This window comes from Patiria miniata, unplaced genomic scaffold (assembly GCF_015706575.1).
Source record: "Patiria miniata isolate m_02_andy unplaced genomic scaffold, ASM1570657v1 HiC_scaffold_18, whole genome shotgun sequence".
In the NCBI taxonomy this organism is placed as follows: Eukaryota; Metazoa; Echinodermata; class Asteroidea; order Valvatida; family Asterinidae; genus Patiria; species Patiria miniata.
In genome coordinates this window covers 16,905,583-16,930,430 of record NW_024037056.1, presented here as the reverse complement: position 1 = coordinate 16,930,430, position 24,848 = coordinate 16,905,583, and the positions used below count along the sequence as shown (strand labels likewise).

Sequence of the window (24,848 nt, the reverse complement as noted above, 5' to 3'; positions counted from 1 at the left end):
ACAATGAATTCTTCAAAACATCTTGCAAACTTACAATTGCATCATTAAAACCTGTTCATGTTTTCCACAACAAATTCGCAGCGCAGTTACATTTTTTTTTAAAACTGGAAAAAAATAATTTTTAAAGGAAATTTCCAAGTGGCAAAAACCGCACCGAATTTTGTCATAAAAATGTAATGCTACATCCTCTAAATCTTCCAAACTCTAATTTTTGACAATTGCCCATTTTTGTCACTTTTGTACAGAAATGTCTTAACTTGTACATGCAACAACGTTTAATTCAACTCGTAATATAAACAGCATATATTACCATGACTACCGTATTTACAAAATACAACTGCTGGCTTTGCATCCACATGACCGTAGTTCAACAACTCCTAGGGCTATCCAGTTTTCTTCCAAAGGGCTCCCTCTTCAGTCTATTAAGAGTGTCGGGTTGCCGACCTTTGACCTCAACATGGCTCCTCTTTGATGGGATCGTTTGGCTTCGCCACTTCGCCAGTCTGCAGTGTGTCATAGATCTCTGGCGGAATAGTGCCCTGGTCGATCTTCTTACACCACTGCTTGTACTGCAGAAAAAATGGAGAAAATTAAAAAAGTTAGATTAAGTCTCTACCCAGTAACGAAATTGAATAGTTATAAAAAGCAGCAGTTAACCATTAGAAAATGTACTACATTGTATTACATTGTGTTTATTTACTGAAGAATCAACAAAACCAGTGCTTGGGTGCTTTTGGGCGCTAGAGGGAGTAATAGGCGGGGCGGTTTCGGGCAGTACAGTCACTAAAGGGTTATTTAGATTTTTCGCACAGGGTACTCCGTTAGTCTTTAGAGAAACTTCTGAAGTTCAAGTGCAAATTTGATCTTTCTTGAATTGTAGGTTTTTCCTTCATTACCATATAACTGCCCAGTCCTGGCGCCGTGTTGAACATTGCAAAAACGGGCATAGATAATATGTAACAATTTTACGCTTTATGGGCCTTATGCATGAGTTGGCCATTTTTGGCGAGTTCCCTGAATGTATTTCATTAATTGTTCACTGTTGAATTGGATGGCGCCAGACTATTTATGCAGGCATAATGCAGCCTTATTTTACTGTCATATTTTTTTTAATCTGGCTTTAAACATTAGGGAATGTATTTAATTTTTATTCATTGAATTGAAGCAGACTGGAATTAATTAGTAATTTACTTGCTTTCATTTTTCTTTGCAAGTTCCAAAAATTAATATTTTACCTCACTTTCAATTCAATATGGCCGACTCGCGCATAAGGCCCATTACTTTCCCACGGCACCTTTAACCAGTGGTTGGTGCAGTAGAGCATCCATATTGTGGTCTTTCTTATTTACATATTTAGTGTTCTGTCCCATGTTTAGTGTTATGTAACACACTGCATTTCTTTCCATTGTTGTATACCACTGGAAGCTGCTGAGGTATCTTTTGGGCCCTCCCTATACAAGCCAAATGACTAAAAGTGTAGACTCTGAATCTGGTTGTTTGCTGGTGCTCTGTCTATTTCAGTTCACTACTTTCCTAAGTTATTACAAATATTAGCGTAGAGCCAAAAAACCCATTTCTTTTTAGTGCTGTTCATTCAGTGTCACTTGGAAGAAATCTTTTCCTTGGGTCTAGTGCCTCTTCTCTGCAGAAGCTAGGATTCAGTACAATCGTGAGTACATTCTTATTTCTTTATTAAATGTGCCTCATACATTGTATAGTGAACCTTGCTTGCCCACTTTCTATGCACTGTTTTAAGAAATGCTCACTATCTTTGTACTTAAAATTCTAAGGCAAAGGAAAAGGCCACAGCTAACGTTTCAGGACTCTCTATACATGTATAGAAATCACTCAGTTTTGACGAGTCTAAAATGTTTACCTATAAAAAGCCGAGACACTGTGTGATACAAAGTTCCAAGAATCTCAAGTTTTCCAAAGAAAATATTCACCATATCTAGTTCTTCTCTAAGAGCGCAAATATCTCGCTCCTTGCCAGCCACCATCTCCTCCAGCAGCTGGTATTTTTGTTTCTTCCGGGCCCGGCAGTCCCTCGCGCTCTGCCGGCTGCGTTCCAGCTTGGCCTTCTGATCTATCTTGGAGGGCTTGCGCCCTCGCTTGCCGCCCACTTTCCGGATTTTTCCGGAGGTCGTTGATGTTTTTGGCTGTATTAACAAAACAAAAAAAATTCAAATTTTAGCCCTTCTATGCAAACATACATTCTGTGCCAAGTTGTCCTTTCAGTCAAAATCAATCAGGTGACTGTTTTCAACAGTTAATAATTCCCAGCCTACCGTACATAAAGCAGGATTGACTGGCCATGACTGTTTATGTAACTCGTTACAGCTTTGCTTTGGCTGTGGGTAATTAATAAGCCAGCTGTGCCAACAACTTGCCTGCTTTGTCTATTCATTGTCAATGGACTGAGTTGGACTAGTCACACTGTGCTTGCTTTACATTTGATCTAACTGCTGGTGACTATAGCCTGTGTTAAGTATAGTAGGGGAAGTGGATGGAAATTTTGACTGTCTGTGACCGTTTGGTGACTGTCTAAATTATAGCATTAGCAGGTGGATGATTAACACACACCTAATAATAATTAATATGTAAATATCTGATGAAGGGAAAAGCAAAACGTGCTAGACATACATACTCCCATAGATGAATAGTAGTCGCTAGCTACCAGCAAACAAGGCAAATATAAGTAAACAGTAAAAAAAAAAAAAAAAAGACCTCTAAATGAAAAGTCAAAAGTCATTGAAACTAAAGTAGTTGCACTTGTTCGTACCTTTTTTGCGCCATCATCTTCCGATGAATCCTCATCGTTCTGCCGACCAACAGGCTTCGTCATGTTTGCAGAAGTGATCTACGCACTAGAATATATCACTTTTACCCCAAGAAGTCGAGAATAAACACTCCAAAATGGACTGTTAATACGATCAATGTTTGAGATCTTATTCTTAAGCCTTTTTCGCCGATCGACTGACTTTTCATTGAACCAAAACAAAGATGACGTAATTGATTGGAAAGTGCTGGTACTCGCTATTCCTCCACGTTCTCGTTTACCAGCTTCAATATTTTGGAATCGAAAGAGGGCGCTATTACAACAAAATAAGCAGACGACGCATGAAGAAAAAATTAGGGTTTTAATTTGAAGACGGCAATTTTTTTTTACAAATAACAAACTTGGAAGTTTCCTTCTCTTTTAATTAAAACTGAGAATTTCTGGGAACACAATTGCCCTAATTGTGTCTTTGACGGATTCATTACGTACTCGCCAGATGTTCTTTTTCAAGATATTCCACTCAAAGATCATGGAACAAAAAAAATCCATACGAATATCGATCGCTCGATCCCAGAAAATTGTGGAACGGGTATATACAAGCCATACTAAAATTCTTTAAAGACAAATTTGACTTTCCAGACACACCATTATGGTATTCATTAAAGTTTTATTCAATTATCAAAATCTCATCCCATTTTTTTCATAGATAGTTGTATTTCTAATCATTCTTCACAACAAATGTTGATTTTGACTCATCCACCAGCTTGTAATAGTTTTTGAATAATTATAAGAGTTTTGTATATAAGGCAACATGCAATTTGTTTCAACAAAATACCATGTCAAGGCTAGTGTGAGTGAGCAGAATTTCTCTATGGGTCTTCACTCAGAACCTTAGTGCACAAATTGTGTTGTATGACTGTAACATTGTTTTTGTTTCAACTACCAGTTTTCTTGGAACACCTCATCGAGAAGGTCCTCATCCTCTAAGGAAAACACATTTTTCTGAAGTTCCGTCTGCAAGCAGCTTTTGTTTTCACTGCTTTGTGCAACTTTTTTCCTACCCTGTGCCTTTGTTCTGTCAAGTCTATGACCCTGTACAGATGTTTCGTGGCACATGACTGGTTGAATTGGATCAGTCGATTGCCTGTTATTTGGAAATTTGGTGGAATTCAAATGAGCGTACGGAGTGTAAGTGTCCTCTATTTGTTGTGTGGTGTCTTTTGCAACATGTCCTCTGTTGTCAATAAGGTCCTCAGTATGATGACTTTGATCAGTGGATTGTCTGTCCCTCAGAACTGCTGCGGTATGAACAAGAGCCGGTGTGGGGTAAGTGTCTTTGAATTCAGAGATTGGGTTGGCAACATGTCCTCGGTTGTCAATCATGTTCTCATTTTCATCATCATTTATGTCCTCAGAGTCTTGGAGGAATTGTCCCCACTTGCTGCTGGCAGTACAGCCAGATTCTGCTGGTCCTCGGTTGTCAATGATGTCCTCATTTCCATCAACATTTATGTCCTCAGAGTCCTGGAGGAATTGTCCCCACTCGCTGCTGGCAGTACAGCCAGATTCTGCTGGTCCTCGGTTGTCAATGATGTCCTCATTTTTATCATCAGAATCCTGAAGGAACTGTCCCCACTTGCTGGTGGCACTTTGGCCGGTTTCTGCCGGTCGGTGTTTCTTGGAAACTTCTCTTACAGCTGTGTCCTCTGTTTTATCATTCCAGCTCCGGTTTGGTCCAGGTGTGCCATTTTTCACTTGAACTTTCCCAGTTTGGACTCTGTCGGTATCCGCAACATTGGAGAACTGTTGTGCTGTTTCCGGTGGACGATGGAGTGACTTAGGTGGACTGGGGAAAATGTCCTCTCGATCTTGAAAGCTGGATGCCTTGGAACTGCAGGAAAAGGCAGGCCTATTTTGTGGAGTTGCCGACACGGGCGATTTCCTGTTTTGATGGATTGCTGTCATGGAGTCGACATCGATATCCTAAGGATAGAAAAATAAGGAATTTGATTTTACTTAAACAAATGAATTGCCTGAAATCAGTGCGAGCATACAGCACTAAATAACATGGACTGGCATTACAAAAGAAAAGTGACAAGTTTGCAAGTTTTGTCGTGCAAAGTTTGGAAAGCTTGATATGAGCTTCAAATATATTAAATCACAGACAAAATATGAACATGTTTTGGGCACATTGACGGTAAACACTAATTAAAATAAGGCACTTTGCCATTATAACAAAAGGCTTAAAAGTGACAAAGAAAATTGAGTACGGAAATTAATTAAGTTGGTGTAGTTTATGTTTAATTTCAATAACAAAGCATCAGTACAGTAATTCCGTCAGTAATTTGGGGCCTTAATCTAAATTAAGGCCCCAAATTACTGCTAGTCTTGGTCTTATTACTGCTAGTCTTGGTCTAATTGGAAAATTTTCCAAACCTGATCAAAATCTTCTCGCTTCCTCTTTCTTCTGCTCTTCCATCCACCGTACCTCTTCCCTCCTCTCCCCTGGTGAACCGGCCTACTCAGTGTGATCTCGGCATTGCCCAGCTGAGGGAGTAAGTCATCATCTTGAGTGGATATCTCGTCAGTGTTGTCATCGTCGGCAACAAACGCCTGCCATCTTGAAAGAGAGGTTTCTGGCTGTTGGAAGTTATGAACAAAAATAAAGAAATGTACAATTCTGAATAAGGAAAACCAAAAAGTTGGACTTGGACGGAGTGGAATATAAGAATGTCCTTCACAAATTTGCAAACAAGTAACAGGCAATGAACAATAACAAAAGGAATTCCTTCGAACGGAGAGATTTCCATATATACGAAGTTCACTAATTTTCCTCTGTATTGACTAACAAGCCCCCAGATAGCAATTTCATGTCATCAAAGTCAATTTGAGCAGTGAGAAAATACAAGCATTTTCTTAGAAAACACTTAGCATTTTTCAGTCCAATCTCATAGGGTTTGTACACAGGGTGTTGAGTGAACTTCGTATATGGAAATCTTTCAATTCCTTCATCTTGTTCAGTTCCTTTAACAGCTTCTGAAGTTTATACCTTCGGGTTTTCAAAACAGGATTTCTGTCTGGACTCCGCAGGAGTACGATGGTCACCTTCCAAACTACCGTGGGCGAAGCCGTGGCCCTGTTCCTGGAATGAGTCCTGCGTCCCACGACCTACATTTCCGTACTCCCCAGCCGTCATGTTCAGCCTCTGAACGTGCCGTCTGCAGTCTTGACCTGAACCTCTGCCGTACTCCTGCCAAACAATTTTCACAATAATTAGGCTTTGCAACTGCGGTCTGACAGTGTGATGTTGGAATAAGATTTTGATCAACAATCATTTTTGACTCAAATTACATTGTTGTTACCATTGGCGTACTACATGGAAAAAGGCACTTAAATTTTGCCCGAGGGTGGGGATTTTGTCACTTCAAAAGTGACAATCCCCACGTCTTGGGTGGGGCAGCCCGGGGGCCGGGGTGGGGTGGGGGAAACAACTGAATGATGATGGGCACATTACATCATAAGTTTAACAATAACACTACACTTATTTACAGCTCGAGCACCACCTTTTTGAGAGACTGTTTCTCCCCACACATCTTGCACACCCACTTAGAGATCTTCTTTACTTGCTGGACTTGGAAAATCTGGCAGGCGTAGCAGCGAACCACGTGAAATTCTTGCGGCATCTTGGCCTGTACAGTGTTTATTTTTCATGAATTTTTAGGGAAGTATCCAAATTGCGCGGGTAGAAAGGGCGCCCTCTCTAGTTTTGTTAGTGAAAACGACATACCGCTTAGGTCATACCACTTATATTGAAGGTGATAATTGTTAAATTTTGTCTTATTTCGACCGTAATTTCCAGGATATCTTTTTAGTCTTTTATATTCCCCACTTGATTTTCGGGATTTAATAAAACAAATTTGGAATTATTTCTGTTGTCTATTTTGTTTTATCAGAAATTAAAGATAGAAAAAAAATTGACCCCCCCCTCTTTAAAATGGTATAACATGACATCATGTTTATTCCGAGAAATTTCCATTTGCAAATTGCAAGTGCAACCTGTGAAGTACGTCGTGAAAGTTGCTGTTATTTTTGACATTTATTGGTAAATTGATAACAACATATCTCCATTGAAGTTATTCAGGTAATTTTATTGACATTACCAGTTACGTTGTGGTAGTTTTATTAAGTTTTTGCGTTGTTTTATAGTGTTTTATAAGGGACATTCTTATTTCTTTGTCGATTGCGTTTCAGCATGTTCAGCAACTCGACTCGCTCGCAATGTCGCATGTCATTTCGCCATGCTCACGGCGGGGGTGGGTGCCGGGTGGGGGGGGGGGGGGATTAAGAGTGAGTCGAGTTTTATCGGGGGCTTGGGAAAAGATCGAAATTTTGCCTTTTTTATTTTATTATGTGCTATATTTCAGTGCCTTTTTAATTTTATTATGTGCTATATTTCAGGAAAGAATGTAGTACTACTACTACTACAATTCTGACTTTGGTCATGTTGGTTGTGTATACAAACGGTACAAACTTTCAATGTCAATGGAGAGTTCAGTGCATTTTCAAAGTAGGCCTATTCTATTTCTAACTTGGCCCAAGATGCATGTCTTTTCAAAATTATAAAATGTTCTGACGAGCTTACTGCGGACATGTCTAACAAACACCGGAAAACGTGCGGCGTCATCGTTGTGTAAATTACTCCCTTTTAGACAAATCACTGATCTACTTCAGATCTGGGTTTTTTTCTCTTCAGATTCTCGCATTGTGAAATCAGTTTCCAACATGCCTCTAGCCAACGAGTACGCCCTGCCCAGCATGGATGACTGCGACCCAGAGCAGTATGTCATCTGCCCCTACGACAAAGTACACCGGATTCTGGCCAAGCGCTACCCATACCACATCATGAAATGTAGAAAGGTATTCCCATCATTCCATTCGTCATTGACAATTATGAGCCATAAGAACACTGTCCACCACTAGTACCTGTACTTCATTGTGTTACATTGTATTACAATGTATTACATTGTATTACATTGTGTTACATTGTATTACATTGTATTACATTGTGTTAACATTATATTACATTGCACTGCATTGTATCACATTGTATTACATTGTGTTACATTGTGTTACATTGTATTACATTATATTACATTGTACTGCATGTGTTACATTGTATTTCATTGTGTTACATTGTGTTACATTGTATTACATTATATTACATTGTACTGCATTATATTACATTGTATTACATTGTGTTACGTTGTATTACATTATATTACATTGTACTGCATTATTTTACATTGTATTACATTATATTACATTGTACTGCATTGTTTTACATTGTATTACATTGTATTACATTATATTACATTGTACTGCATTGTGTTACATTGTATTTATTCCTAGAAGAATCCGTAAAATCCTACTTGCTGGCATTGTTTTGGGCGGTACAGATATAAACTTCAAAGATGTTGAAATGGATTAGAAATGATGTTCAAAAACTCCGTTTCTGTTTCAGAACCACAGGGGTGCCAAGAAGCACTTCTGCCCCTTCAACGCCAGGCACATCATTCCCGTGTCTGAGCTGCGTCACCACGTGGCTAACTGCCCGGACAGGAGCACCATCGAACCCGACCTGGCCTATGGTGAGTTCAATCTTGGTTTTATACAACGGGTTCCCGCAGTCATTTTTAGTGGCTGACTCGAGCTTTCCACCGTCATGACAAAACCAGCCTTCTTAGGTTTAGTGACCATTCAACCCTGGTTTGTAAAGGGCCCCCTGTAAGCTCCCCCCCCCCCCCTCCCAAAAAGCCCTTTCTTACCGGCCCAGCTACCGCCCCAGATGGCTAGTCCGGTGGCTGATCAAGAACTGTCCCATCCTGGGGTCTATTGTTTGCAAGTGTTGGCACATGTAATCTATCCCAGAAAACGCCAGCTTGTGGTTTTCATCCCCCAACGCGAAACAAAAGAGCCCCTTCGCAGGCACAGATCAAAACCCTGCCATGTGGTTTGGCACAATGGGACCGTAAATTACTTACTCCCTTAAACAGTTTGGTAATCTCTGGCTACAAGTCCGTAATCCGATAAGCCGTCTGTTGTTCTGCTCTGGACGTTCCCCAAGGGGAAATAAACTGATGCGCCTGACTGACTTCAGTCCGACAGACCTACATACCGGACTAGACTGGACTGAAGACCGGACGAGCTATAGACAGGCCGAGGTACCGGGGGGGCGCTTTACAAACCAGGGTTAAATGGTCATTATTCCTTAAGAAGACACTGTTTCCACATCATCTTTTCAGCATCTGTACAGAGTCTTTAAAGGGCTTGACAGTCAATCCAAAATATCAAAGTTGGACCTACCTGTCAATTCGACATTGAGATTTTTGAGAATCTCATTCCTACTAGCCACCTTTTTATGAATGTCGGACTTAATTTCATGACACTGAAATTGTTCACAAAGGTTCAACAGCAAGCATTATTAAGGTAATAGTAACAGTATTTAACTGAATGAATTTGCAGTTTTTCAACAAAGAGGTTTGGCAACACTGTATGAGGAAAGTCAAGGGAAACGTCGAAGTGCGTCACGTTAGGGGACTCCACTATACAGTAATCAGAATTACTAATCCTTTATCTAAGACCAACTTTTTCGTTCTCAATTAGCCTAATGATTCTGTTTCACTTTTTTATGAACAGCCCAGACGCAGCATGGCACAGACGGAAGCTACCTGAAGGGGGACACATCCGTCCCCAGCTACCGCCATGACTGTCACCCTACCTCATCTGAAAACTGGGACATAGGTAATTATTAACCTCACCCACAGGTTCTGTATCTTGATTGGCCGAGAGCTAGTCACATGGCATTCACTATTATTGCTATGTTGCTGTGCACAGCCAAAAGTACTATACCCATAGCAACCGAAGCACTGTACCTGTAACGACCAAAGAACTATACACATAGCATCCGGTATTGTGTGCAAATGCATACAGGGTGCACGTTGCGCAATTTGTTCCCAAATGCTAGCGCTACAGAGCTGGGTTCAAACATTTTGTGAAAGATAGTTTGGAAAAGTGCTAGTTACTTTTCAGTTACTTTGGTATTCAAATAGAAGTAGATTTTAATTAGATTTAGATTAAATTAATCAGTTATTGCTTAAAAATCAAGCAGAATCTGTGGGACAGGTGTTATAAATTGTTGTATTTCTTTAAGTAGTTTTTATGTCTTAAAGTTTTTACATAATATAATTTATTAACATTGTTGTGTTTCCTATTTAATCGGTTGGAGAGCCTCTTGACAGAAACTATGTTTCTTTTGGGTAATCCAGCGAAGCTGGTTAAATTTTAAATTGCGTATGTTTTGTCTGAAATATTCATGTGAATTTTTATGTATTGAATGTCATTGTTTGTTGTAATAAGTGTATCCCAAAAAGAAATAAAATAAATTAAATTAAATTAAATTAAACAAAAATATTGACTGCTTTTTCTCATGGAGTACTAAAACTAGCGTCCCTCTGTGATCAATGGAGCATTCTATTTTCCCTCTTTTCCCTCAATGGATCACCTTGGGACGCTAGTTTTACTACAACACTCGAAGCAGTAAATATTTGTATACTATCATCCCTCCATTTGGAGGGTTTCGGCATATCTTGCTGACTGACTACAAAATATACAATCAAAGAGCAAGGGTAAAGCGCCATCCTCAAAATTACCTCCGTCATAAAATAATTTTGTTTACAATTTTTTGTTTTAACAGAAGAGAGTGAACCCCGCAAAGCACACTACCAGGATGAGGACCCAGAGAGAATCCATTCCTTAGTTGGGTAGGTAGGCCATGAGAACAATGGTACATTTACATATCAATCATTTGCTTAAATCTAGAAGTATCACGAGAGTCGAGTTTAACGGCCCACGGCTCCAGACCCACATATGGGATATATAGAGCCCTTTTTGCAAGACCTTCGTAACTTTTCCCCACAGTGATACAAATGTTTTTTACTTTGACACACTTTTACCAATAGCCCTAACAGTCCTGAATTCCCCAATTTTAATATGATTTTGCACACCCCTAGGTAGTTAATTGAAAAACTCTTGTAAACCTTGTGATTTCCTCTTTTTTTTATGTGTTCCCGGTCGCATGCCCAAGTTCAGTGTTCTTTCAGCAAAACGAAAACAAATCACATAGGGATGAGTGTGAATTGTTTTCGTTTTGCTGAAAGAACGCACACCTTTTTTTGTGATCCGTGGACAGAACTTTAAAACGGTGGTTGTGTTTAAAATTCCGTAACTTGAAAAGTACATGAGTGATCTGAATGATTCTTGTACTAAAAGAAAGCTTATGAATTGGGCTTTCATGTCCTATATTTTGAAAGTGCTACATGCAGAATTTCAGTAAAACAATAGTCCTGACATTTGGGTTTCGTTTTTTTTACTCACCCTGTACAACTGAAAATTACCAACTACCCAAAAGGATAGTCATTCCTTAGTTATGAAAGTAATTTATTCATAAGTTTTTTTCCCTAATCTGATTGATATTTCTTCTACCATTTCATCCACAGAATGACCAAGGCTCAGAAGAAGGAGTTCAACCGCAAACTGCTTGAGGTTCATAAGAACAGTGCTGACTTAAAGTAAATTTTCTAAGATTAGTTACTATGTTTTTTATTGAAATGTCAAAAAGTAAAATACCGAGAAAAAGGCCATGAAAGTTTTGAGTTTTGTATTCGTGAAAAAGAAAGATGTCCATTGTTTTTCCTTAAAAATTATAAATTATTCCACGATTTTTATACCATTTCTTTAAAATATGTGTAGTTGACATATCGAAGATAACAAATATCAATAATTCTGAAAATCAAAGAAAAAAAATTACACCCATTTGGTTTTTGGGCATTTAGTTCCGTTTCATTTTGCAAGAACACCTCACAAATGACTGAACTCAGTTTCTGGCAAACAATTTTGCAACCGACTTTTGATAAATAGGAAATAAACTCCTCTGTTTGTTCTTAACCACGTTTGTTTGTTTGTCGATTTGTTTACCTAGCATCGATGACGAGGAACCGATGGAGCCTGAACCTCCAAGGGATGACATGAGACGTCCAAAGCAGCTACCCAGAGCAGTGGCTGGCATTGAACCGAGACAAATGCCACAACAAAACGGTAAGAGTTGTCTTAAGGCGAAACAAAACTTAACGATGATTCCCTGTGCTTTTTTTTTTGAGTTTCACCCTGAAAAATAGATTCCTTTTCTAAGCTGCTGTTTTTTCTAGAAATACAAAAAGTTACTTACTTAAGTTATTCACTTTTGAATCGCACACCGACCGAAAAAAATTGGCCAATTTTTTAACGAATTATTAATTTACACTTTTTAAATTACTAGCGGCCTGTCAACAATTCAATTCTCGCGTTGTAGGCTGGTTCCGGCCCCACAATCAGTATCGATAATATATGGTCTGGGAGCCAGTCTGCTGGCAAGGCGGATGTATTTGTGACCAAAATGAAAACGTTTTTCATAGGGTTGCAAACTCTCCCCCCCCCCCCCACAAAAAAATATTTTAAAAATAGTTTTTTGATTGGAATCAAACATACAACTTGAAAATTTATTAAGAAAAAATAACGAGGAATTTTGTCAAAAATGTAGTGTTTTAGATTGTTATTTGACACAGTATCTGAAATGACCGGGTCAAAAAAATTTACATAATATCTTTCTTTTTTGTAGAAAATATTGAAAAAGCCTGATTGTTCATATTACATGTGTAAGCCCTTGCCTAGACTCTTGGGAATACAGATTAAAAATTTCAATACGTTTTGAATAAAAAGACCCCATATTTATTTTAAAAAGACCTCTTGATTTTCCAGAGGCCGTGCATTCAATTAAACAGTGTTGCAAGCAGCCCCATTGGATTGGGAAGAGCCATGCTCATAACTAACTTCCCTTCATTTATTTAAAACTACTGCAGTGTGTAACTGTTGTTTGTACTCACATAACATTTAAAGGTGAACATTTATGCCGTTGATTTTCCAGGGGGCATGCTCCCCATTAGACAGCGGGTCCCACATGGACCCATTGGAATGGGAAGAGCAGTGCTCATGCCAGGCCAGAACTCTATGCCGAGACCGGGAACAAGTACAAGTAAGTCAACATTTTTATTGTTTATTATTGGAAATAGATTGTTTTAAAAATTAGTTCTAAAAAATAGTTTTATTTGTTTAATATTGGTTCTTTTTGTTTTTTGTTGTTTGTTGAGGCAATCTTATACGATTTATGATGTGCATGTGTTTGAAGGCATGGTTTAAATTTCTTAGAGATGGTAATTATGAAAATGTCCTAAGTGCGAATCATATGGATTTTATATGTGACTTTTTTTCTCAGCAAAACAGTTTGTTCAAAGCAGCATGACATTGTGTAGTAGCTTCAGCGACTTTACTCGGACATTATGTTGTAATAGCCCCCTCTAGTGGGACCAGTTTACATTGACAAATAAAGGGACCACAAGCCGTGATTTTCTTTTATAGAAACGTTCCATGCAATAATGCAGTGTTGTAGTGTGCATCTGCTAATGCAGGAGTTCTTGAACTCTTGTTTCTGGTTTTACTTTTAGGTTTTCATAAGTTGGCTAACTTTCAGGTTATTCTCAGGCTCTATCGCCCACACAGGCTTTCTCACGCTAAAAAAATATGAAAAAACATAATTGACTCCAACTTGAAAATTATGTTTTAATGATGATCTTTTGCTCATCATTTGCCTTTAAAAAGTGGTCCGAAATTGCCTCAAATCGCACCACAGAGCGTCTAGAATAAAAAAATTGTCTGGGGTCCTAGGAAGGCCTCGATACCCACGCCGTTAGGGCTTTTCGTTTCACGATCGCATTCGTTCTGATCGAGCTCCATCGCCAAATTCTCACGCTCAGCTCTTACTCGAGCATGGCAGCCCTGCAAGTGCTTTCTAAGCTTAGCATATTGCTGTACTTGCTACGGTACTTAGCAGCTTAGGGAATCTGGACCCTGGATAAGAGCATTCATTACAAACACTTCATTATTGGGGGGTCAAAAAAGTTAACAGACACAGCTATAACACATCGTAATGTGCTTTCATTTAACCTGAATGCAACCCCGTGATTTTTCCCATTACCCGCCCACCTGTTTCCTTCGTCCATTTGTTACACCTAAATTGCACCCCAAAAGGTGTTTTTCAGGGGAAAATCCTTTATTTTCTGGCAGGAAGTTGTGCCATACCAGAGTCCTCTGCGGGAGGCAAACGTTTGTCCAATGAAAAGAAGAACCATTAAAAGTTTAGTGTCCTCCAACAATGTGATTCCAAGGATGTCGTCACTTTCTTTCAAAGTCTCTTTGTCTCTCTGCTAGACACTGCTATTCTTTCCAAGAGACAAAAACCCATTTCTCGTGAGCCAGACGCATAAAATCTCTGCATAACAGACTGCTAGTAATCTGACAAATCACATCCGATCCGAATACGTCCTAACAGAAAAAAGAGACGTCTGAATTGATCAAAGTGGTAGAGGGTGAGCAAGTTGCTGCTGCATTAGGGCCTTAGGCAAAAAAAAGAAAAAAAATGCTTCCGATTGGTATTCGAAAATAAGTTAGGTAGGGAAGGAATTTTTTTGGGTTGGGGCAAATTTTTGTGTGTGTACGATCATTTGGAGGTGTCTGCGTGTAGTCCAGGGGAAAAAGTAGTAATTGATGGTTTTGGGTGTTTTTTTTCCCTCATTTTCCCATAAAAAAAAATTATGGTTGGCCTTACCCTTCTTTGATAAATGGTTACAAAAGGTCATCCCATATCAGTTTTACACTATTTTTGGCTTGCAATCTGTAATGCAGTTGTTTGTTGAAACTGCCTTATGTCATGAAAAATGTGACAAATTGATTGTGTTTAGGTTTTGCATCCTTCCAAAAGATGTAAATTTATGCCCAGGTAGTAAATAACAAAACAAAAAAATACAATTGGCACATGGAGGAATTAAAAGTTTGTCACTTAAGTAGCTATCCTTTTAATAGTGACTTTTACCGAGTAGCGTAGCTTTTTCCAAGGTGAATTTATTCTGATCATGCCGTGAAATCATGATAAGTAATTGGAGGCTTCTCATCAAGCTGAATACTAAATGCCACCATCGTTTACTGTGGTGTCCAAACGGATTAAGTGGCATCGTAAACATCACTACCCGCCCCCTAAAAGGCTTGGTGTCTTTAGAAAAGAGCAGTTTTGTGTCGGCACCTGCAAATCCCCCCAATTTTCCACCTGCCCCATTTAAAAAACACCTCTCCCTCCCAATCGCCCCGTCTTTTTGTTGTCAAAAGCCCAACCTTATCCCATTTTATCCAACTTCCCCAAAGAGTTAACCAAAAACAAAAGAATCAAAAAGTCTTCTTCAAATGACTCTAGAAATCAGTTTTACCCAAGCGGCCAGGCGTTTTTGTCCTGGTGGGATCTTTTTATGTCTCTCCCTTTTTTTGGTGACACAAAAGTGAGTTTGCGAAAAGAAAACTCTACAGCGGCCTTCAACGTTTTGTGAAGTGACAGTCAAACATTGTACATTTTCCCCTGAGGGATGTATTGGAATAGACGGGTGTAACAATAGCGCACCAATGCTCGCCACTGCAAAAGATCTTTAATCCCAAGCCGGCTGCTTTGTCCGGCTTTCCACCCTTGTGTGAATTGATGTGTCGATTGAATTGGTCAACCCCCCCCCCCCTCATCTCCGAAGGCTGAACATATACAGTTTCAAAAAACTTCTCCCCAAGGTTCAAATAACAAGCATTTGAGAAGCAAAAAACATTTTTCAAAACCAACTTATTTTAGAGGCTTCATTTGGTAAATACTGCAATAGTGACAGAACTTTACGACCGAACCAAGGATGCTTGCAGTGCACGTGTAACAAACGTGTCATGTGCTTGTAAGCATGTTTAGCATATAGGTTATAAGGGCCCAGTGTAGTTACCAGATTTACATGTGTATGTCTTAAGCAGAGAATCGGTGGGGCCAGTGACCAGCAATAGAAAGCTTATTGCATTTTGGTTGGTAACTGGGTATTACAAAGCAAATATGTTCAGTGCTTAGTAAGTTTTGCATGGCTAACAGTTGCCTAATTGTAATGGTAACAATTGCAGATTATTTCTTAGGTGGAAGGACGAAATAAGGGACAAAAGTTGCTCAGACAAATGGAAATAGCGCGCTCCTTTTGAATTTTTGCAAAGTCAAATTTCTTTACTAATTCCAAATGCCTTCACTGCAATTTTAATTTTTTTTTATCAAATTCAGTTTTCAGGTTGAAAATATCTTGGATGTTATTACTATTAAATTAAAAGTATTAGGCCTTTTAATAATTATTCTGGTAATGAAACCAAGGTTTCCTCAAAAGTGCCCTAAGCACTGTAGCTCGAAAGCCTGAAGAAACCTGTAGAGAGAAGACAATGAGAAGAAATTACAGTTTTAGAGGTGGGAGGAAAAGCCCAGAGGAATATTCTGGGGAAAACCCACGGAATCAGGTCGGGACTGAAAACCCAATCCACATGTGGACCAGGACAGGAATCGAACCTGGGCCATAGAGGTGAAAGGCGAGGACAGTAACCACTGCACCAACCACTCTCCCTATATTTTAACTCGTTGTGGTATTCTTCTTCTAACCTACAGTTGTCTTTTACTTTGGGCATTGCAAATCTAGTTTGAAGTTTGAATATTTGCAAAAAATGTGGCAAAAATTGGAAGATAATTTAAATCTTTCAAATCGGTTCCCTCACTTTTGTCAAAATAGAGTTTTTGATGATCAATATTTTCATTTCCTTGAAACAGCTGTACAGGGCCGTTCCATCGCTGCCAACATCTTCCACTCGCGGGACACAGATGAGGAGTCATCTGCTGCAGATGTGCAAGAGACGGGGTCCAGACGTCCTGTCACTGTTGCCATGGTAATACAGCATTGATGAATAAAATTTGTTTAAAGAAAGTTGATTTACATTGAAGGCTGTGGTCGCATTAAAAGTGAGTTGGTTTTATGTACACGTGCGTAGTTACTTTGTTTTTTTAATATTCCAACCGGAAAAAGCTATTGGATATTCAGGTGATGATCGAATATTTGGATATTCGGTATTTTCAGGACAGCCCTAATTCAAAAAGAGAAATAAAATAAGCCATTTGCGAGTTAAATTTGAATAAAATCTGGAACGCTGACTTAATCCAATGCTTTGCACATTTTAACTTTGCATTCTCCCGACCAAAGAGACTGTTACTACATCACGTGATTCGGGGCAAGCCTTTTGCTAGCAACACCCAGCTTTGGCATGGTCTGGTGTCTTTGTGCCATTCTCACCCATTGTGAGCGATGTATTGATGCTGAGCGTCTCTTACGTAACTATGCAAGAGCTTGCCCCGAATCATGTAATTAGCAACAGTGTCTTTGGTCTGGAGAATTCAAAGTTAAAATGTGCCAAGCATTCTGAGCAAGTCAGTGTACTAGATGTTATTGAAATGTAAATCCCAAAGGGTATAGGTTACTCGCAAATGGCTTGTTGCCATGCATGTAAAATGATATTTTTTTCCTGCTTATCTTCAGGCCGCAGCAAGCACCGCCCCCTCTGCCCCACCCTCCACTGTATCCCAGAATGAGTACAGCAACGTGCCCCTGCCAGGTCGTGGGCCCAACCTGGCGGGGCTAGGCAGGGGGCTCGGGGTGCCCCGCGGTGGGTACAGGCCTGGGCTAGGGATGCCTGCTGTGGGTGAGTTTTTAGAACCGGTCTTTCTTGATTTTGCTAGCCAGAGAGTAATAATAATAATATTGCTTATATTGCGCTTTCCATCGTATCAACATTCTCAAAGCGCTTTACAATTATTACCCGTTCATCAGGCCATTGGACCACGCAGCAGCCGATATCAGCGCTCAATCAGTCCTCGACCCTCACAGGTAGTCTGCTGGGTGGCTAGAGGCAATTGTAGTTAAGTGCCTTGCCCAAGGGCACAAACACCATGTTCATGGCAGGGTTCGAACCCACGCACCTTCGTACATGAGTCAAACACCGTAACCACTTGACCATGGCGTAGAGTGTGTCATTTTCGTGCATCAGTTGATCCACCATTTGGAGAAAGACAGCAGCCAACCAAATTATTTCCAATTTTTATTTTGTTTATTCTATGCACGTTCCTTCAATTATGTTTCAGGATTGAACCACGCACCGGGCTACCCAGGCATGCAACAGTGACGTCGGTTCCCCGACGATAAGAACAAAAACTGGCTTTAGCAGGAGCTGATTTTTGTTCTTACTTGAAGATTTTCTCAGAGCAACACTAAACAGAATGTCGGTGGACGGAGGAGAGACAAGAATGAGAGTTTGAAGCGAGATTAAGAATGGTTAGGAAGAGGATGATCCAAAAATTGTTGGGAAAAAAGCCAAGCGGGCAATTCCTTGAAACGTCACAGGATCGTTTGAATTCTGTTTGTTGTTTTTGCTAAACCTTTGCAATACCTTGTAAAAAGGAGAAAATGAGATCTGAAGTGAGATTTCAAGAAAAGTGGGAATAAAAAAAGCCCAAGTTATTTTTGAAGCAGGTGTATAGTGACCCTGGGTTGCAGAATTTTTTTCTGAAGGTTTTGGTTGACTTGAGAAATTTTCATTTTACAGCCAAACTCGCGACATTTTCTATTAACAGTTTAGTAATCACTCCCTTAATTAAGAAAAAAAATAGAGCTTTTCAGAATTTTTTTTTTTCATCCATGGTAAAAATTTTTATTTGAAAGGATTTTTTTTCTACTAAATATACCTAATCATCGGTTAATGAGGCAGTATTACTTAGTTTTAAGTCATATGTTATGTTGTCTTGTTACGTATGTGCACAAGTTGATTTTGTCACGTTTTGTTTTGTGTTACTTTAGCCAGTAGTTAAAAAGTATCCTATAGCAATAAGGGATTAAATATGTGCTTGGCTGTATTAAACAAGTACGTCTTAAACCGACTAGGGTCACTGATAACGGCCGGAGCGGAAGGCAAGGGATATTATCTGCGTAAAGGCTCCCAGCCGGTTTAAACGTACGTGTTTAATACCAGCCAAGCACATATTTATTCCCATTCATAAATACCCTTACGGTCAAACAGTACACGGCGTGTACTGCACGATGTGGCGCAGAATGCATTGGTGCAGGAATTTTGTGTTTAAAGCTATAGTCCATCATTTGCAGCCATCCGAAAAAGTAACTGGCGTATTATTGTTGAAAAACATACTTGGTTGAAAGATAGTAAGTAGACTAAACTCCCTGTGAAATTAATCTTTCTGGCAAGCTGTCATTTTGAAGTAATCAACGAAAGAAGGCCTTTCCAACAGTGCGTCTTAAGATGCACCGTAGGAAAATTTAAATTAGTAGTTTGTTGCATTCGGCGCAGCGTGCGCAAGCATTGGCACGACGCACACACGCGCGCGGTTGCTATAATTTGTCGGATCAGTGCACGACATTGCGTATGGCTGCAATTAAAAACAATTCAAAACATGATTCAGCAACTTTTGATTTGAAATTGAGATCCTAGAATGTTGTTTTTCTCGGAATATACAGCTGAAGCTGAGCTGAAACTTCATCAGGTTAGTTGCTCAGTATCCTTCATTAGATTTTGAACACTTTTGTTGCTTCAAACGAACAAAATGCACAAATTACAAATGATGGCCTATATCTTTAAAACCAGTTGGTGTTTTATCAATCGTTTGTAAACCACCCGCGTGACAGGCTCTCGACCAATAGGAATGGGTAAACTGTCTCATGTATTTATGAAGTGTAGTGTAAGACAATAATCACTATATAAGTTGATATTTAACTGGTGGTGATAAGTGGAACGTAAAAGTCAGCTTAAAAAAAAAAAAATGAATACCAATCAAAAATATGCAGAAATATTTATGTTTACTTTTGCTGTGCCGTGTGAATTTACGTGTAATAAAGAACAGTGTTGTAGTGGATTGTTGTGAGACTCCCAGAGAGTAAGCGTTTTTTAAAGTCTATTTCGATTTTATAAAAAAAGGAGGAAAATTTGTCTCATTTTTTAACTCAACTGAAACCCGACTGATATATTAACTAGATGCCACAAACATATTTGACACTTTAGTGGCAAAACTTCTCTCAAATTTCAAATACGGTAACCCAGAGCATTTTCTTATAGTTCAAATTTCTGACACTTTTTCTTGTCATTAATATTTTCTTGTCATTTTCTTGCATTTGAATTTTGATTTGGCAATGACTTGTGCCTATATCTTCAGGCTTGACCAAAAAAGTCATTTTTTATCGGTTTTGATTTTTTTTTCCTTTCTTTTCGGAAAAGAGCTCCTCTTCAGCAATCATCAAGAAGTTCTAAAGACAGAAACAAATATCGATTTAGACTCCACACTAATTTCAGTGTTCTTAATTTTTATCTTTTTTTCCATTTAGTTACATTGTGTAAGAGGGAGTGTGGCCAAGTGGTTAGGGTTCGTGACTCATGATCAGTGCGACAGGGGTTCGAATCCAGCTGCTGGTCATATGTTGTGTCCTTGGGCAAGCCACTTCACCCCCACTTGCCTCTCTCCACCCGGGAGTATAAATGGGTACCGGCATTAGCTGGGGAGTAACGTGTGATGGACTAGCATCCCATCCAGGGGGAGTAATAATATTCTCAGTCGTTTCATGCCAAGGAAACCGGAGATAAACGCCGGTCCGATGGGCCATTTGGCTCGTGACAGACTTTACTTTGTTTACATTGTGTTACTCGCATATTCTATGTAAAGAATAGTTTTAAATGTTAATAAACGATAATCACTTTTTTTTTAAACTTAAATAGCAACAGCATGCCGAAACCCTGAAATTTGTGTACAATCCATGGAGTTTTCATACAGTTAAACAATTTGATCACAGTGCAGATAAGATTCTTTGAGGGCTGATGGACTGGAATCAAGTCTAGTCTGGTTGAAGGTGTTTTCTAAATTCGGGGAGCATTCCAGTTGCAGCTTCATCCAGCTACAGAGTCATTTTAGAGTACTAAATGCTTGAACCAAATGAAAACACTGTAATGTAAGGGCTCATATGATTATAATTGTATCTTCACTGATAGAAAAATAGACCCACACTATGCCCGGTTTAACCAAAAATTACGAAAATAGAACCTAAACCCGAAGTTGGAGATTGATCCTGGGTTTGGAAAACTCCATGAAAGTTCATGTCCACTTCATTACTCCGTCACTTATTTTAAAAGAAAAGATCCTTCATATGCAAAATTCCTTAACCTAATTGTTTCCTCCATTTCTGTGTGCTATTTTATCAATCGTGGCATGTCATTGATTTTATCATATAAAAAATTGTATTTTTTAATAACCAGAGAAAATATTACATGTATACTGTTAGTTTTTTGGTTCATTAAAAAAGTTGTTCCTATGTTTGTGTCATAATCTTGATCCTTAATTACAACTTCCCAGGTAGTTTTGTTTGGAAGAATCCTGGATGCTTCAAAATCCTCTAAGTGCTCGGAAACCAATGGAATTCAGTCCTATGTAAAACATCAGTATCCTCCAAAATCCTCCAAAATCCTCCAAAACCATAAGCACTATTTAACTATTATGTATGTGCCGGCGCTCGCCCGCGCATGGTGATTTCTATAATCGTTACGTCACTGAGTTAACCAAATTTTTCCTCTGAGGTAAGCGTGCCTTTTGCTGTGCTTATGCTTAGTCTCCGTGAAATGTAGACGGAGGCTATGTCTGGTCAGCAGAAAATCGTGTGCTTAGCAACTCCGTGCAATGGACCGATCCAGTAAGCACCGCCCCATGGTGTTCTGACCCAATCACAGCCGTGATTTATGTCCGACGTGCGTGCACAGAAGTCCGACATGCGTGCACGCGCGTATGATGCGCGCGGCAGGAAAATGCAGTGTGGCATTGGAGAGGAGCACGTGTTAATTTGCCCAGTGTGCATGGGAAGGGGCTTACTGGATCGGTCCATTCAGCTGCATTAGTGGAGAAATTCCTGGCAGTTTTAGACCAAAACTAGGAGTGTCATAACTGTTCCCAGCCCCTGCTAACACTTCACAGTGCTTTGTAACTCGTTACAGACAAGTACCCGAGCTCCTCTTGCAACTTGGAACCTACATTGGCACCACCGTCTAACTTAACTGTTCGCAGCCCCTAGCTCCGGCCAAACACTTCACAATGTTTGGTAACGTGTTACAGACAAGTTCCTAGCTCTTCTGCAACTTGGATCCTACATTGGCACCACCGTCTAACTTAACTGTTCCCAGCCCCTGGCTCCGGCCAAACACTTCACAATGTTTGGTAACGTGTTACAGACAAGTTCCTAGCTCTTCTGCAACTTGGATCCTACATTGGCACCACCCCCTTTTCAGGAGCATTTGTTTTCCATAAGGACCCTTATCGGTCCTTTGATGTGTTTTACTAAGATGCAAATCTGCAGTCTCCACTTTCAATCGTCTCCCACTTCAGTTTGTTTGCTACCTGTTATGGGAGGCCTTCTCTGAAAGGCAAAAATGGTCTTGAAGGAATTGCAGTTAAGCAGCGAAGCCAAGCCAAGGTACTCTGACATTATGGACCTTTTCTTTTTTAAATCCTCTCCAAACTGGAGAGCACTTCGGGTCCCGATGCTCATTTGTAATGCGTCTATCTACTCCTGATGGTATGTGGAGGAGTTTTCTTGGAGATTTTCTTGAGGAGTGCGATCTCTGTTGTGGAATCAATCAAATTGGATTTAGGTTTCGACAGTTTAGGATGTCGGAAGGCTAAGCCCAATACACATGCGTTAAGGCGGGGTTTAAAGGTCATTGGTTTTGTATTGTCTGGATAGGGGTTGAGCATTCTGTGCATTCATTGTTACTAAATTAAAATAGCAAAGAACAACATCTGAGGTACATGGTGCAATGCATTAGGTCTGTAGAAAGGTATCGATGAGATTTGTGGGGAAAAGTCCGTCAGTTGAAGACAATGTACATGCACAAGGCAACTCAACAAGTACATGAAGTTGGCATAAGAAACTCATCCCTTTTTGCTGTGTAAACAGTCTATGCCTTGCATATGGCAATTGACGTACATGTAGGCCTACTAAGCAGAAAATATCTGCTACAGAAACTAGTACCGAAACATTATCTGGTAACTAGCTTTGCCGAGCAATGCTTAGCAAGTTTGAGTGTCAAGCACCTCGACGATGAATTTTTCTTTCAAGGCGTGCGGGCATTATGTAAAGTCTATGGAATATCCCCCTTGTTGGACCGGGGACAGAGGGCTAGGCTAGAGCAAGGACCCTTGCTCTATGGTTGGACAACGGGTGATACTCAGACGACGGGCAGTACCGCCATTGTCTCAAATGCCACTGGCCCAATTGTAGCTGTCAGTGGCTGCATCATGACATGTCCCCAGGAAATTTAGAAAGTAACATGGGAATAGGGTAATCCTTGACTAACCACAGGGATGGGATAACGCAGGCCTGAGATGACACCTCCAATATATCCAGATAATAGCTGCTTATTTATTTAACACTAACCGTCCAATCCTGCCAACGGCAACGGGTCTCAAACCATAACAGGACCTATGACGTCATGTCAGGTAAGCAGACACATTTTGGTGAACAAAATGGACGCTCGTTCTCAACAAAGAGAACAAGTTAAAGAAGTTGTTTACATAACGGTACATTTTGTCTGGCGATGGAGGAATACCAGGAATACCTCCGTGGCCTGGTGACATTCTTTTTTTTTTTTTACAGTAAGCATAAGGCTATTATTACTAGTATCAGACGAATGCTCGTGGGTCCCAAAATAAACAGCAGTCAGGGAGGATCATATCCATTGCAACTTAACTTGCAATAACATCAATAGGAGCAAGGACCGTGGGGTGTTTTCGTTCCTAGAAAAGCAGGTGGAAAGGAGGGTCTAAGATGGGAGCTAAATAGAGAGGATAAGACAGGCTTTAGGATGTGTTTTTCGTCTCTGAAAAAAAGCTGGTTATTTTTTTGTTTAGCTAAGGTCTCTTTGACTAAGGAACCCCTTCGGACTCTGGTTGTTGCTGACTTCGTCTTCGGCTTTGGTCTGGCCATGGAGGATGCTTTCCTTAATCCTTCATGGTCTGGCACAGGTACATTTCTTGGCATTATAAATCAGAACCAATTGGAAAACATATAAAAGTTTGGCTTTGTATCATTCTGGATCTGATGATCCTGCAGTACAAGGGACTCAATATTGAGCTGGAATCTTCCAAATCCTGCATTAATCTGGTAATGAAACTGGAGTTCAAAGCCGAAACAAAGCCGATGTTTGAACATGGTATCTGATACGGGCTACTTTCCCTTATATGGAGCAATAAAAACAACTGTTATGCTTTCAATGTATCATAAGTTTTTAGGGAGCACTTGTACATTCCTGCATCCCGGCCCCATCCCTAACCTGTCGACGATAATTTAAGTTTATGGCGGACACAACAGAGGGTGCTCAGTTTTTGGAGTAAATTTGTGCAAATATAACAGAGCTTACCCATAAATAGCGCCCCCATTTTGTGTCAGCCATATCTAAAAATGCTGTTGCTATAATGTGGAGAAGACAGACATTCCTTAAATGTTTGTCTCGTCCATTGAAGACACTTTGCTTTTGTGACTCCGGCAATCCGTGTCTACAGGTGGCGTCTTGTGGTCACAGGTGCCGGGGCCTTGGGCAAGGTTTACAGCCATTGTGCGGGCCGTTACTCGCTGTTTGGGTTTTGCTAACAGAGCATTACAAGCGCAAGTATAACTGAGTACAAGCAAAGATAACTGTGTCCGATTTTTTTATTTAGATCTTGAAGCTCGTGTTAGGGATTTGTAGGCCTACAGGGCTACTTTTAACTTGCTCCGTACTTTTAATAAGAAGATTGGTGGTTGGTTGGTTGTTTGGTTGTTTGTCTTTTCTGAGTCTGCCTGAGCTGACTGACTTGTGGCTATATATTTTGTCCCCATTATACACATTGGAAAGAATTTTGCAACCTGACACTACTTTTTTCTTCATTTAAATTATCTCAATAAAGATACAGGTCAGTCATAGCAAAATGTTGGAAAGCCATGAATCTGGGACTGATAAACATTTCCAA

General features: G+C 39.8%; 3 protein-coding genes across 4 annotated transcripts; 1 reads left to right on the top strand and 2 right to left on the bottom strand.

Annotated features, from left to right (window-relative positions):
- Positions 1 to 115: 115 nt before the first annotated feature.
- On the bottom strand, positions 116 to 3,003 carry LOC119724929 (cAMP-responsive element-binding protein-like 2). The gene is made up of 3 exons (XM_038196249.1): positions 2,783 to 3,003; positions 1,947 to 2,159; positions 116 to 569 (listed from the first exon to the last, which is right to left on the bottom strand). The coding sequence occupies exons 1-3, from the start codon at positions 2,843 to 2,845 to the stop codon at positions 453 to 455; spliced, it is 393 nt and encodes a 130-aa protein (XP_038052177.1). The 5' UTR covers positions 2,846 to 3,003; the 3' UTR covers positions 116 to 452.
- On the top strand, positions 1,618 to 18,677 carry LOC119724926. 2 transcript variants are annotated; one of them, XM_038196246.1, is made up of 11 exons: positions 1,618 to 1,669; positions 7,533 to 7,696; positions 8,301 to 8,427; positions 9,476 to 9,580; positions 10,533 to 10,599; positions 11,335 to 11,406; positions 11,817 to 11,932; positions 12,798 to 12,905; positions 16,581 to 16,696; positions 17,341 to 17,503; positions 17,943 to 18,677. In XM_038196246.1, exons 2-11 carry the CDS (start codon positions 7,562 to 7,564, stop codon positions 17,981 to 17,983), a joined length of 1,050 nt encoding a protein of 349 aa, XP_038052174.1. In that variant the 5' UTR covers positions 1,618 to 1,669; positions 7,533 to 7,561; the 3' UTR covers positions 17,984 to 18,677. The 2 variants fall into 2 exon arrangements, with proteins under 2 accessions (XP_038052174.1, XP_038052173.1); XM_038196245.1 differs by lacking the exon at positions 1,618 to 1,669 and adding an exon at positions 6,764 to 6,920.
- Positions 3,719 to 6,663, bottom strand: LOC119725190 (MRN complex-interacting protein-like). Its single transcript, XM_038196550.1, has 4 exons — positions 6,343 to 6,663; positions 5,829 to 6,029; positions 5,216 to 5,419; positions 3,719 to 4,762 (listed from the first exon to the last, which is right to left on the bottom strand). The coding sequence occupies exons 1-4, from the start codon at positions 6,460 to 6,462 to the stop codon at positions 3,719 to 3,721; spliced, it is 1,569 nt and encodes a 522-aa protein (XP_038052478.1). The 5' UTR covers positions 6,463 to 6,663.
- Positions 18,678 to 24,848: the final 6,171 nt, after the last annotated feature.